At 37.9% G+C, this 15,717-nt stretch overlaps 1 protein-coding gene across 1 annotated transcript in view; it reads right to left on the reverse strand.

The window, feature by feature from the left end:
• The window catches only part of CNTN6 (contactin 6), a 306,049-nt gene that overhangs the window by 120,234 nt on the left and 170,098 nt on the right, over positions 1 to 15,717 (reverse strand). The window contains exon 5 of the mRNA XM_021695279.2: positions 5,769 to 5,864. Coding sequence (XP_021550954.2) covers positions 5,769 to 5,864 — 96 coding nt within the window. The remainder of the gene's footprint in view (positions 1 to 5,768; positions 5,865 to 15,717) is intronic.

A 15,717-nucleotide genomic window follows, 5' to 3' on the forward strand; every position in this document is an offset into this window, starting at 1 on the left:
TTAGTGGCACTTAGTATGCACACAATAAATATTTGTTGAGTAAGTATATAGTACAAGTTCAATAATGATGGCTGTCACTATTATACCAACAGGCAACTGTTCTGCGTATCTGCCTTTTACATATTCAAGCAACCCCAAAGTAATACTGTCACAGCTGATTTGATCTACTCACTAAAAAAAAACCCCATAAAAAAAAAAAAAAAAAAAAAAACAGAAAAACAAAAACAAAAAGAAAACACCACTGTCATTTACTCTAGAAACAGAAGGAAAAAAACAAAACAAAACAACTAATTGGGAAGACGGGCTATGAAAATTGAGCACTTTTTCCTCAGTGTAATTTTCCTTTTTATTCTATAACACAATTTTGAGTTTTTGCTGGAATGATTTTCCATTTATGTTGAGTTGTCAACATTTTTATTGACGGAAATACAAATGCTAGGCTCAAATAAAGTGTTATCTTCCTACCACAGACATAGATACTCCAAACTACTGTCATAAATTCAATTATTCTACCAACCTAAAAGTTATATCTTTGAAGACGATGGAATATTTCCTCTAAAACAAATTTTAAGCCTCTGATTTTTATGAGTCCAGGATTGAGAGTTTTATATCGAGACAATAAAGGGAAAGAATCTGCTTTACTTTAGATATGGTGAAACTATTATCTCACAGTGAAGGTGATCTTAATTATTTTAGACAACATGTATCATTTCTTCACTCTGTCATTTTTAAAGAAAATCTCATGTGAAGCTCAGCTAACTCACTGCACCCATGAAGATCTACTGACAGCTTATTTTCATATCCAACCTACAGCTTTGGCTTCAAAGGTTTCATGTCCATTAGAAAAATTTAGAGTCTGAAATTTTGCTTTCAGTGCTGTTGCAAATGACTTAACGCAGAATCTTTGTTACAAGTGACCAATGCTCTCACCCAAAGCTCATCCTGGAGGTGAGTGAAAAGCCATGGTAGTAAGACCTCTCAGCATGGCAGTTTGAAGTCCACCTCTAGACTCAGTGACCCTCCCCCAAATGAATAAGTAAAATAAATAGTGCATTGCCCTTCCTGTCACGTAAACCTGGATGTAGAGAAGAGACCTTAGAATCCCCCCATAGACCTAGTGGAGGAAAGGAAAGGTCTTTATTTAGCTGACTACCAAATTTTACCTTTGCCAAGCACCAAGAGGCTAACTAGGAGACTTGTATTTTTCTGACATGGGTATCCAAATTAAGGATAATAACTATAATAGACAATAGAAGGGATTTTTAGAGATTGTGTGGAGATGAGGGAAGTCATAGACTACCATTAAGAGCATTTGGGAGAAAGGAAAGTGATGTTTAATAGGGAAAATGGGGTTTCAATCAGATGTGCATTGTAGGACTCTCTGTGTTCTTCAGACAAAGCTTTCAGTAAAACTTATATTTCTCTGTAATATTTTAGAATTGTATTTTTTAGGAAGATGGAAACAAGGGCTTAATCTGGCTCTGTTGGCATTGAGTCAATCACATTCATGGAGTTTATCTCTAGTTAAGAAGTAGGATTAAGGAAATGAATATACTTCTTTCCTCAGAGTATAGGGAATAGTTCCTGTTTTGTGTCCAAATATCACATTTCTAAGAGATAAAGCAGAATGTGCCAGTTTTGTGTTCTGGCATTATTGCCTGGGTTTCTTTTCTTTTTCACTATGGATACTTTCCTCTAGAATAAGTTGTATCTGTAAATCCTCTCTTTCTAGAAGAATAGCACATTTGTGGTTACCTTAAAAATTGGGTCCGAAACATCCATGAGAAAGCCTATTCTGGAGTCAGGTCTCCTTTGGTCTATTCAGAAAAAAAAAAAAAAAAAAAAAAGGACATCCATATAACAGCACCTGTTCAGTTTGGCTTATGTTGATTACTCTATTTCACTGACTTATCACTAATCATTTATATGGGAAATCCATCTACACACTTTTTTCTTTTCTTTTGTTCCTAGAGCTATTGTTTTTTTCCTGGGTAAATTTATAGGATTCAGCCTAGTTGATAATTTTTCTTACTCTCCCATAGTTCTTGTTTTTTGGTTTTTGGTTTTTGTTTTGTAAAACACACTAAAATGTATTTGACAGGCAGGCCTGCCTGGTTAAGAAATGTTTTCCAATTTTTTGTTATGATACTAGAGAGAAAATAGAAAGAACTCAGAATGTTCTGATAATATCAAGTTTAATATAATTTCTCCCTTGTCCTGGCTAGAGAGATTTGAACTATCCAAAGGAACTAATGTGAGGGATATTCTTTGCTGCTGGCTCTGAAGATGGAGGAAGACGTATGGTAAGAAATGTGGGCATCCACTAGACAATGAGAGTGGCCCTTGACATCTGGCCAGCAAGGAATTGGGAACCTTAATCCTACAATAGCAAGGAAACGAATTTAGCCAACAACTTGAGTAAGCTTGGAAGTGGACTCTTCCTCAGACTTTCCAAAAGAGAATGCCATCTGGTTATGACTTTGATTTTATCCTTGTAAGAGTCTGAGTAGAGAGACCAGCCACAATCATCCTTTGGCTTCTGACATACAGAACTGTGTCCTAATAAATGGGTGTTGCTTGAAGCTAGGAAGTTTTAGATAGATTGTTACATACTAAAGAAAAAAAATATATATAGATACACATACATACACACACACACATATACACACACATACATATACATATATATATATATGTGTATATATATCCTAAACCAAGAAAAAAATTTCAAAGACAAAAATGTCTATGTGTAAAGTTGGCTCAATTTAAACCCGCTGTCCACTAATCCAATTTGAAGGTTATCCAACCAATATATTTCTCTACATTCTTGAAGTCTTTCTTGGCACAATTCACCATAGGAAGGTGAGAAAGGAAAAGGAATAATAAGGATTTGTTTTAAATGAGCCAGTTAAAGACACTCTTAGAAATCTCAGCAAATCCAGGAGGTGTAAGAGTGTTGAAACTATCTGAGGTTTAACCATTAACTACAGAGCTTTCTATCCAAAGGCATTTTTTTTGAAGTCAGAAATTCCTGCATTGGAATCTTGCCTTCATTTACTAACTGAAAACTGATTTACTTAGTTTGTCTGAGTCTTGGTTTCCTCATTTTAAAATTATTCTTCTTAATTATTGGAATACTGGGAATGAGAAAATAAATGGAAAGCCCTTATAGGGCCTGCTCATGATAAAAATTCAATAACTGGTAGCCATTGTTATTATTATTAATACTTTCTCCTTCTAATTAATTGATGACTATTTGTATAATAGGATCAAAGGGTATCTGTCAATATTCCCCTCAGTTTTGATCTGGGAGAACTATAAGGAACAGAAGAACAATATTCCAGTATTTTTGCCCTTGTGGAGGTGAGGAAGCCCATGGCATACCCTAGAGCTCTGGGGATGAAAATTCCTATAATACCTGGATGAAGTCAATATTGACTAATACCCTTGGAATCCTGCTAAAACATTACATACGATATAATCAAATTTGGTATTAGACAAGTTTGTCATGACTTGCATGCAATAGGCATTAGTTATTCAGTTAAAAAGATCTTAACTGAAGGCAGTGTTCATCTATCTGTGGCTTAATTTCATGGCATTAAGCAGAGAGACACTGTTACAAGGGTTACATAATCAACATATATTTTAACAGTGGTAGGTAACAAGGGAAAGCTTCTACTTGTCTGCCTTTTTTATTTTTATTATTTTTTCTAAAGATTTTATTTATTTTAAAGAGAGAGAAAGTGGGGGGGGAAGAAGAGGGGGAGGGAGAGGAACAAGCAGACTGCACTGAGCACAGAGCCCAACTCGGGACTGAATCTCAGGACCCTGAGATCATGACCTGAGCTGAAACCAAGAGTTGGATGCTAAACATACTGAGCCACCCAGGCACCCCATTGGCTGCCTTTTTAAAATATGTGACATTCATTTACAAATATTTGACATTTCTGCTACCTTTATTTAGAGTAAACAAAGTTGAAAATAATCTTCAATTCTGTCAAGATTCTTTGACCAAAGTCAGAGCATAAAATCACATAGACTGACAGCACAAACAGACATGACTTTGTATATCTTGTCATCTTAGGTTATAGTACTAAAAAATAATTTCCCTATGGTTTAAAAATAAGCACCATCAATTTTTTTCAATGCTCTGGAATAATATTATTTTATCTCAGATAGCATTGAAAACAGTGTAACTCTCACCTAATATTTCAGGGAGCATAATGCTATACTACTCTAATATTACTGAATAAAATATTGTTAACTTCTAATCAGTTTCCTTTTCTTTTTTTTTTCCTTTTCTTTTTGTATCAGCATTTCATGAGATTGTGTAAAAATGAAAATAATGGAAAAGTGTTTTCAAGTTTTTAAAAGATTGTTTAATACAGGAATAAGTTGCTTCCATTTTATTTTTAATTATTTGTTATATTTCTTTCAAAACTTTCCCATTGCAGAGTGGAAATCAACTATAAAAGGGCTGCTCTAAGGAGCCAGACTGCCTGGATTTGAAACTTGGCTCCGCTGCATATCAGCTGTGTTATCTTGGACTGGTCACTTAACCTCTGTCTACCTTATTGTTCTCATTTGTAAAACAATAATCATAGTACCTCTCTCATGAAGCTGCTGTGAGAAATTTAAAAGTTAGTACATACAAAGTATTTAGATCTCTACTGTGTAAGAACTTGCTATTATGGGCGCCTGGGTGGCTCAGTTGGTGAAGCGACTGCCTTCGGCTCAGGTCATGATCCTGGAGTCCTGGGATGGAGTCCCACATCAGGCTCCCTGCTCGGCGGGGAGTCTGCCTCTCCCTCTGCCCTTCCCCCCTCTCATGCTCTCTCTCTCTAATAAATAAATAAATAAATCTTAAAAAAAAAAAGAACTTGCTATTATTATTAAGGTAACTGTAATACAATCAGTGTGATATTGAACTGTACCAAATGAAATGACTCCAAGGATATTTTGATACTGCCTCTTCCAGATTCACCTTTGGTTGAGAATCTACCAAATTTTACCAGATCATTTGGAATTTGACAAAATGCAACCCCAAAGGGGTGAGAATCAGTAGGTTTAGGTCCTTGGCAACAGGTTAATTCACAAGTCAATTCAGATTCTTACAAACTAGAGATTGTCATTGATTGCATGATTTCACCACTGCTAAGAGATATTCTGATGTTGTGCCATCCAAAATTTACTTCTAATTAATGGAGTAGCTCTCCTCTTCCAATAGTTAAAATGAGGTTGCCAAGAGAAATGGTGGAATTTGCTTTTCCATGGAGGTCAATAATAATGAAATAACAATCTTAGCTTTCTTTTCTGAATAAATACAAGCCATTACACTAATCAGGTTACATTCATTAGCTCACTTAATATTCACAACAGCACTACAGTGCAGATATCAGTTAGTGTCTCTATTCTACAGAAGAGGAAACTGAGCCCAAAGAGGTTAAACAAATTGTCTCTTGTCATTCAGGGTGAAAGCATCAGACAGCAGCAGTGGTCAGTTTCACTTTGTACGCTGGCACTCACAATGGGTGCCATGTTGCAGCTCCTTAAGGTCATGTTTGTTGAGTGATTGCTTGAACAAAACTTTCTTTTAAAAAAGATTTAGATTAGTACTGTTTAGATACAGTAGGATGAACATGAAGAGCCTTCAAGGTCCTTTTGAATTGATGAAGAGCTACCATTGACTTCAAGACATGATGTGCCTTCTTTACTTCTCCAGTGACCACATTAATGGTATCACCTAAATTACCCCCCCACCACCATACCTCCAAAGTGTGGTGGTGGGCCACAGAGAAGCACCACACCTTGACCTTCTCGGACGGACACTGCGCTTCTTGTTTTGCTTTCAAAGTCTTCGATATCTGGGAAAACAAACAAAACAGCTTTAGAATTATCTTGCAGTAAAAAAAAACATTTTAAAGTAGAATCTTGAACTTATTTTTATTCCAAGTGATGAACACTCATACTTGACTGACCAGAAGATTTAGTTGATGATCAATTTATCTACAATGGTTATTATCTCTAAAAATCTTGGTTTTCTTTTCTTCTTTCTTTTCATATAATTAAATGGAGTATGTGAGGAAGACATTTATTAACATTACTTATTATCTGTTTGCTTTTATTCTCCCAGGTAGCCTGTAGCCCAGGAGGAAATCTTTAAAACCCAGCACATATTTACTTTCCTTGCCCAGGGAAGTTGTGATTAAACAAAACAAAACAAAAAGTATGCAGCAAGTTTGTTGCAGTCCTCTAGCATTTTAGATTAATGGTTGGTATTTGATGTGCAGATGGAGTCCGTGAGAATTTAGGATGGAATGGTGTGAGGGAAAGAGTTCTATGTGACAGAACTATTGAGAAAGAAGGTATATTTTCTAGTTTTCTCATTCTACTTCACAAAGCAGTTTCATGATCTTGTTTGGAGTGTTGTAATTTCCTACAACATCAGAGATTCATAGAAATTCACTGTTAGAAGAAAACTAACTAGTTATCTCGTTAAGCCATCAACATGAAGTACAAATCTTTCCAAATTCCTAGAATCATCATTCAGCCTTCAGGAACGGGTAATTGTTAAATTTCTCTGAACCTTAGTTTTTTAATCTGTAAAATCCCATTATACACTCGTTTACTCTTTTAACAAATTTGTATTGAACCCCTACTAAAAATACAGGAAGTATATTTTTTTAAAGATTTTTTATTTATTTGACAGAGAGAGCACAAGTAGGCAGAGTAGCAGGCAGAGGGAGAAGGAGAAGCAGGCTACCCGGGGCTTGATCTCAGGACCCTGGGATCATGACCTGAGCCAAAGGCAGTTGCTTAATCAACTGAGCCACCCAGGTGCACCTACAAGAAGTATATTAAGGAGAGAAGACATATTGGTAAATAAATCAGGCATGTACCTTGCCCTTATTGTGCTTATTATCTAATAGGAAAACTAGAACACAAATTAAAAAACAAATAAACCAATGTACATTTACAAATTGTGATAATTATTGTGGGGTGAAGACTGCTATTGTCTACAAAAATGTATTCTCCCTTCTTCCATAGTAATAGATTTGTAGATCAAATATGCTTTTCTAACTGGAGGATACATTTCTCAGACATCTTTGCAATTAATGTGGCAAGCAGAGAAACTTACATATATAATGTGTGAAAGGAAATCTCCACAGTTTTATGGTCTCCTCCAGCACCTAGATTGCCAATGACATGAAAGATCTTGTTGAAGATGAAAGAGCCACCATTAACCTGGGTACTTGACTGACTGCATGGAATATAACCACAGATGATCTGGAACATCTACCCTGGGTCATTATAGTAGAGACAAGTCAACTCTTATCTTGTTTTAGACATTTATTTTGGGGTCTCTGTGTTATAGCAACTTAACCTTTTATCCCAACTGATATATCTTGTGAATGAAAAGAACAGAATGCAGATCTGTTGGATGAGAAAGAGACAGCCATGCAATGGTGACATGGAGCAGGGAAAATATTCCTTGTAGAAAGAAAAACAGGTTTCAAAACCTAGATGTAGAAAATGGCAGGGAAGTGTCACAATATTGAAAGGAAGCACTGTTAATGGGCACATAGTGGGCAAGGGTCAATGAAAAACTACAATAATCGACATTTGGGGCTATTATATTACATTAGGATTATATTAAAATTACAGAGGGAATACCTGGAAACAACTGAATAATAAATCAGTGCAGAAGTTGAGTAATATCTGCAACATTCATAGAATGGAAGGCCATCAGTGATTAGAAAGAATATGTTAATTATAAAGGACTGACTTGGAAAGTTCTTGGAAAGTGAATTATACTATTAAGTTAAAAAAGTTCTAAATATTGCTATGACATTATCCCACTGTGAAAGAAAAAAGTAAAAACCTAAATAGCATCTCTTTTAACTGGTATAGAGAAAATTATAGAATATATATTTTAATATTCACCTTGGTTGTCTCGAGGGAGCAAATGGGACATATGGAAGTAGAGATTATTAAATCTTTACCTATACCTCTCTTTATCTTTAAAAAAATATTATAAAGATTATAAATTGTGTGGTTTTTTGCTCATTTTTAACAACTTTACTGGAGTATAAATGCAATAAATTATTGGTGTGATTTAGAGAAATTGAAGACTTCTATTTTGTATATATTATGTGTGTCTTTATCCATGAGTTATTTAAATGGCAACATCATGTATGCTATATAACATATGAGCACTGAACTCAGAGGAGAGGCAAGGTCCAGATTTATAAGAATAGAATTTATCAGCATATATATAGTATTTAAAGCCATAGGGATGTATGTAATCCCCATCAGATGACTCTTAAATTTTTGGCATGAGCAATTTTATAGACAGTCATCTAGAATCAAACTCTAAAAGTCTCCAATATTTAGAAGTAGAGTAGAGGATTATGGAGAAAGGAAAGGGAAGGAGGGAAGGAGAGAGTGGGACAGAGAGAAGAAGGGGGAAAAGGAAGAAAGCAGGGTCTAAGACATGGAATAAGATGTGGACAGAAAAATGTCATTGCATTAGGCAACATGAAGGTCACATGTAATCTTGACAAGAGAAGTTTAAGTGGAATTATGGAGAAGAGGTCAAAGTGAATTGAGGGGTGAATAGTAGATAGTAGACAAGAACATGGGGATCACTGGTGTGCAAACGCTATAAAGTTGGTTATGAATGGGAGGTGAGATTTTGAGAACAGGGAAAAGTCTGGAGGGCAGGGGTGCTGTACTGAGGTAAATAACCAGGTAAAGAAAGAGGTTGGGGGGGCGGAGCAAGATGACGGAGGAGTAGGAGACCTGGATTTCGTCTAGTCTCAGGAATTCAGCTGGATAGGGATCAAACCATTCTGAACACCTACAAACTCAACAGGAGATTGAAGAAAAGAATAGCAACAACTCTCTGAACAGAAAAGCGACCACTTTCTGGAAGGTAGGACGTGTGGAGAAGTGAATCCGAGGTGATATTCAGGAGGATAGACGGCGGGGTAGGGGCCTCCGTCGGCCACTTCTGGCAAGTGATAGAGCCATGGAGCACAAAATCGGAACTTTTAGAAGTCAGCTCCACTGAGGGACATCACTCTGGTGGCTAAGCTGGGGGTGGAACCCTCACGGGACAGTGTGGTCTCAGGACCCTCGGGGTCACAGAAAGACCAGGAGTACCTGAGTGTGGCAGAGCTCCCAGGTATCGGAGCGGGGAAGCCGGCTGCAGAGACGGAGCTGAGGCTCGGGCCCTCAGCTCGGGGTTGCCATAGACTGTGATCTGCAGCACAGTTGGGCCACTGCTCCTCCAGCAGGGACCCAACAAACAGCAGATCTGGGGAGACTCCCCTTCCTCCCCCGGGAAGAGCGGCGCGGAAGCGCACCTCAGGGATCTGCTGGGTTTGGAGACTCTGCACGGGGTCGGGTGCCAGAGATAGAAACGCTCGGTCACAGGCCGGGTGAGCACGGAGTGTGGCGGAGACTGGGGAGATGGGAGTGACTGACTGCTTTTCTCTGGGGACACACTGAGGAGCGGGGCCCCGAGTACTCGGCTCCTCCGGGGTGGAGGTTGGGAGGTTGCCATTTTCACTCTCAGCCTCCAAAGCCCAACGGAAAGCTTGCAGGGAACAAAAGCTCCCCAGAGCAAACCTGAGCAGATTACTTAGCCTGGACTGGGCAAGAGTGGGGCAATTCCGCCTCAGGCAAAGACATTTGGGAACCACGGCAACAGGCCCCTCCCCCAGAAGATCAGCAAGAACAGCCGGCCAAGACCAAGTTTACCCATCAATGAGAACAGCAGAACTCCAGCACTAGAGGAACAAAGCACATAGAATCCATGGCTTTTTTACCATGATTCTTTGTTCTTTTCAAAGTTAATTTTTTTTTAACTTTTTTTTTTTGAATTTTTCTTTTTCCCTTTTTCAACCAACATCTTATCAATCCCTTTTTTAAAAAACATTTTTATTTTTCATTTTTAGAGTCATATTCTATCCCTTCATAGTAGTTACCAGTATTTTTGGCATATATATATAAGTTGTTCTCTCTTTAAAATTTTGAGATAGTTTCTTCTAACAGATCAAAATATACCCTAAATCTCTAGTGTATGGTTTTTTTCTACTCTCCTCCCTGATCACATTCTCTCTTTTTTTTTCTTGTTTTTTTTTTTAAATCCTCTTCTTTCTTTTTTCAAACAACTTCTTATCAATTCCTTTTATAAAATTTTTTATAATTTTCATCTTTAGAGTCATATTCCATCCCTTCATCATATCAACCCTTATTTTTGTACATATATAAGTTTTTCTTTCTTTAAAATTTTGGGAGGCACTTTGTTCTAACAGACCAAAACACACCCAAAATCTAGTATGTGGCACTGATCTATGTACCAGCCTGATCATATTTGATCATATTGTTTTTTTTGTTGTTTTGTTCTGTTTTTGTTTGTATTTATCTTTTTCTTTTTCTTTTTTCTCTCTTTCCCTTTCTTTCCCCCTGCTTCAGGTCTTTTCTGATTTGTTTAGAGTATATTTTCTGGGGACGTTGTTACCCTGTTAGCATTTGTTCTCTCATTAATCTATTCTCCAGGGGACAAAATGACAAGATGGAAAAAATCATCTCAACAAAAAGAACAAGAGGTAGTACCGACCACCAGCGACCTACTCAATATGGACATTAGTATGATGTCATATCTAGAGTTCAGAATCATCACTTTAAAGATACTAGCTGGGCTTGAAAAAAGCATGGAAGTTATTAGAGAAACCCTTTCGGGAGAAATAAAAGAACTAAAATCTAACCAAGTCAAAATCAAAAAGGCTATTAATGAGGTGCAATCAAAAATGGGGGCGCTAACTGCTAGGATAAATGAGACAGAAGAGAGAATCAGTGATATAGAAGACCAAATGATGGAAAATAAAGAAGCTGAGAAAAAGAGAGATAAACAACTACTGGATCACGAAGGCAGAATTCGAGAGATAAGCGATACCATAAGACAAAACAACATTAGAATAATTGGGATCCCAGAAGGGAAGAAAGAGAGAGAGGGGCAGAAGGTATATTGGAGCAAATTATAGCAGAGAACTTCCCTAATTTGGGGAAGGAAACAGGTATGAAAATCCAGGAAGCACAGAGAACCCCTCTCAAAATCAATAAAAATAGGTCAACACCCCAACATCCAATAGTAAAACTTACGAGTCTCAGAGACGAAGAGAAAATCCTGAAAGCAGCTCGGGAGAAGAGATACGTAACCTACAATGGTAGAAACATTAGATTGGCAACAGACCTATCCCCAGAGACCTGGCAGGCCAGAAAGGACTGGCATGATATCTTCAGAGCACTAAATGAGAAAAATATGCAGCCAAGAATCCTATATCCAGCTAGGCTGTCATTGAAAATAGAAGGAGAGCTAAGGGCGCCTGGGTGGCTCAGTTGGTTAAGCGACTGCCTTCGGCTCAGGTCATGATCCTGGAGTCCCGGGATCGAGTCCCGCATTGGGCTCCCTGCTCAGCAGGGAGTCTGCTTCTCCCTCTGACCCTCCTCCCTCTCATGCTCTCTGTCTTTCATTCTCTCCCTCTCAAATAAATAAATAAAATCTTAAAAAAAAAAAAAAGGAGAGATAAAAAGCTTCCAGGAAAAACAAAAACTAAAGGAATTTGCAAACATGAAAACAGCCCTACAAGAAATCTTGAAAGGGGTCCTCTAAGCAAAGAGAGAGCCTAAAAGCAACATAGACCAGAAAGGAACACAGACAATATACAGTAACAGTCACCTTACAGGCAATACAATGGCACTGAATTCCTATCTTTCAATAGTTACCCCAAATGTAAATGGGCTAAATGCCCCATTCAAAAGACCAGGCTATCAGATTGGATTAAAAAACAAGACCCATCGATATGCTGTCTGCAAGAGACTCATTTTAGACCCAAAGACACCCCCAGATTGAAAGTGAGAGGGTGGAAAACCATTTCCCATGCTAATGGACACCAAAAGAAAGCTGGGGTGGCAATCCTTATATCAGACAAATTAGATTTTAAACCAAAGACTGTAATAAGAGATGAGGAAGGACACTATATCCTACTTAAAGGGTCTATCCAACAAGAAGATCTAACAATTGTAAATATCTATGCCCCTAACATGGGAGCAGCCAATTATATAAGCCAATTAATAACAAAAGCAAAGAAACACATCAAAAACAATAAAATAATAGTGGGGGACTTTAACACCCCCGTCACTAAAATGGACAGATCATCTAAGCAAAAGATCAGCAAGGAAATAAAGACTTTAAATGACACACTGGACCAAATGGACTTCAAAGACATATTCAGAACATTCCATCCTAAAGCAACAGAATACACATTCTTCTCTAGTGCCCATGGAACATTCTCCAGAATAGAACACATCCTAGGTCATAAATCAGGTCTCAACCGGTACCAAAAGATTGGGATCATTCCCTGCCTCTTTTCAGACCACAATGCTTTGAAACTAGAACTCAATCACAAGAGGAAAGTCAGAAAGAACTCAAATACATGGAGGCTAAAGAGCATCCTACTAAAGAATGAATGGGTCAACCAGAAAATTAAAGAAGAATTAAAAAAATACATGGAAACCAATGAAAATGAAAACACAACTGTTCAAAATCTTTGGGATGCAGCAAAGGCAGTCCTAAGAGGAAAGTATATAGCAATACAATGCTTTCTCAAGAAACAAGAAAGGTCTCCAATACACAACCTAACCCTACACCTAAAGAAGCTGGAGAAAAAACAGCAAAGAAAGCCTAAATCCAGCAGGAGAAGAGAAATAATAAAGATCAGAGTAGAAATCAATGAAATAGAAACCAAAAGAACAGTAGAACAGATGAATGAAACTAGGAGTTGTTTCTTTGAAAGAATTAACAAGATTGATAAACCCCTGGCCAGACTTATCAAAAAGAAAAGAGAAATGACCCAAATCAACAAAATCATGAATGAAAGAGGAGAGATCACAACCAACACCATAGAAATATAAACAATTATAAGAACATATTATGAGCAACTCTGTGCCAGCAAATTAGATAACCTGGAAGAAATGGATGCATTCCTAGAGATGTATCAACTACCAAAACTGAACCAGGAAGAAACAGAAAACCTGAACAGACCTATAACCACTAAGGAAATGGAAGCAATCAAAAATCTCCCAAAAAAACAAAAGCCCAGGGCCAGATGGCTTCCCAGGGGAATTCTACCAAACATTTCAAGAAGCATTAATACCTATTCTTCTGAAACTGTTCCAAAAAATAGAAATGGAAGGAAAACTTCCAAACTCATTTTATGAGGCCACTGTTTCCTTGATCCACAAACCAGACAAAGACCCCATCAAAAAGGAGAATTACAGACCAATATCCCTGATGAACATGGATGCAAATATTCTCACCAAAATACTAGCCAATAGGATCCAACAGTACATTAAAAGGATTATTCACCACGACCAAATGGGATTTATCCCTGGGCTGCAAGGTTGGTTCAACATCCACAAATCAATCAACCTGATACAATACATTAACAAAAGAAAGACCAAGAATCATATGATCCTCTCAATAGATGCAGAAAAAGCATTTGACAAAGTACAGCATCCTTTCTTCATCAAAAATCTTCAGAGTATAGGGATAGAGGGTACATACCTCAATATCATAAAAGCCATCTATCAAAAACCTACAGCAAATATCATTCTCAATGGGGAAAAACTGAGAGCTTTCCCCCTAAGGTCAGGAACACGGCAGGGATGTCCACTATCCCCACTGCTATTCAACATAGTATTGGAAGTCCTAGCCACAGCAATCAGACAACAAAAAGAAATCAAAGGCATCCAAATTGGCAAAGAAGAAGTCAAACTCTCACTCTTTGCAAATGATATGATACTTTATGTGGAAAACCCCAAAGACTCCACCCCAAAACTGCTAGAACTCATACAGGAATTCAGTGAAATGGCAGGATATAAAATCAATGCACAGAAGTCAGTGGCATTCCTATACACCAACAACAAGACAGAAGAAAGAGAAATTAAGGAGTCAATCCCATTTACAATTGCACCCAGAACCATAAGATACCTAGGAATAAATCTAACCAAAGAGGCAAAGGATCCATGACATTGGATCCAAAACATTCCATGCTCTTGGATTGGAAGAACAAATATTGTGAAGATGTCAATGCTACCTAGAGCAATCTACACATTCAATGCAATCCCCATCAAAATACCATCCACTTTTTTCAAAGAAATGGAACAAATCATCCTAAAATTTGTATGGAACCAGAAAAGACCCCGAATAGCCAGGGGAATGTTGAAAAAGAAAAGCAAAGCTGGCGGCATCACAATTCCGGACTTCAAGCTCTATTACAAAGCTGTCATCATCAAGACAGTCTGGTACTGGCACAAAAACAGACACATCAATCAATGGAACAGAACAGAGAGCCCAGAAATGGACCCTCAACTCTATGGTCAACTAATCTTGGACAAAGCAGGAAAGAATGTCCAGTGGAAAAAAGACAGTCTCTTCAACAAATAGTGTTGGGAAAATTGGACAGCCACATGCAGAAGAATGAAACTGGACCATTTCCTTACACCACACACAAAAATAGACTCCAAATGGTTGAAAGACCTCAATGTGAGACAGGAGTCCATCAAAATCCTAGAGGAGAACACAGGCAGCAACCTCTTCAACATCAGCCGCAGCCACTTCTTCCTAGAAACATCACCAAAGGCAAGGGAAGCAAGGGCAAAAATGAACTATTGGGACTTCATCAAGATAAAAAGCTTTTGCACAGCAAAAGAAACAGTCAACAAAACCAAAAGACAACCGACAGAATGGGAGAAGATATTTGCAAATGACATATCAGATAAAGGGCTAGTATCCAAAATCTATAAAGAACTTATCAAACTCAACACCCAAAGAACAAATGATCCAATCAAGAAATGGGCAGAAGACATGAACAGACATTTTTCCAAAGAAGACGTCCAAATGGCCAACAGACACATGAAAAAGTGCTCAACATTGCTCAGCATCAGGGAAATCCAAATCAAAACCTCAATGAGATACCACCTCACACCAGTTAGAATGGCTAAAATTAACAAGTCAGGAAATGACAGGTGTTGGCGGGGATGCGGAGAAAGGGGAACCCTCCTACACTGTTGGTGGGAATGCAAGCTGGTGCAGACACTCTGGAAAACAGTATGGAGGTTCTTCAAAAAGTTGAAAATAGAGCTACCATACGATCCAGCAATAGCACTACTGGGTTTTACCCCAAAGATACAAATGTAGGGATCCAAACGGGTATGTGCACCCCGATGTTTATAGCAGCAATGTCCACAATAGCCAAACTGTGAAAAGAGCCAAGATGTCCATCAACAGATGAATGGATAAAGAAGATGTGGTATACATATATATATATATATATATATACATATATATACACAATGGAATATCATGCAGCCATCAAAAGGAATGAGATCTTGCCATTTGCAATGACGTGGTTGGAACTGGAGGGTATTATGCTGAGCAAAATAAGTCAAAAAGAGAAAGACATGTATCATATGACCTCACTGATACGAGGAATTCTTAATCTCAGGAAACAAACTGAGGTTTGCTGGAGTGGGGGGAGGGGTGGGAGGGTTGGGGTGACTGGGTGATAGACACTGGGGAGGGTACTTGCTCTGGTAAGCACTGTGAATTGTGCAAGACTGTTGAATCTCAGATCTGTACCTCTGAAA

The sequence above is a fragment of the Neomonachus schauinslandi genome, chromosome 1 (assembly GCF_002201575.2).
Source record: "Neomonachus schauinslandi chromosome 1, ASM220157v2, whole genome shotgun sequence".
NCBI lineage: Eukaryota > Metazoa > Chordata > Mammalia > Carnivora > Phocidae > Neomonachus > Neomonachus schauinslandi.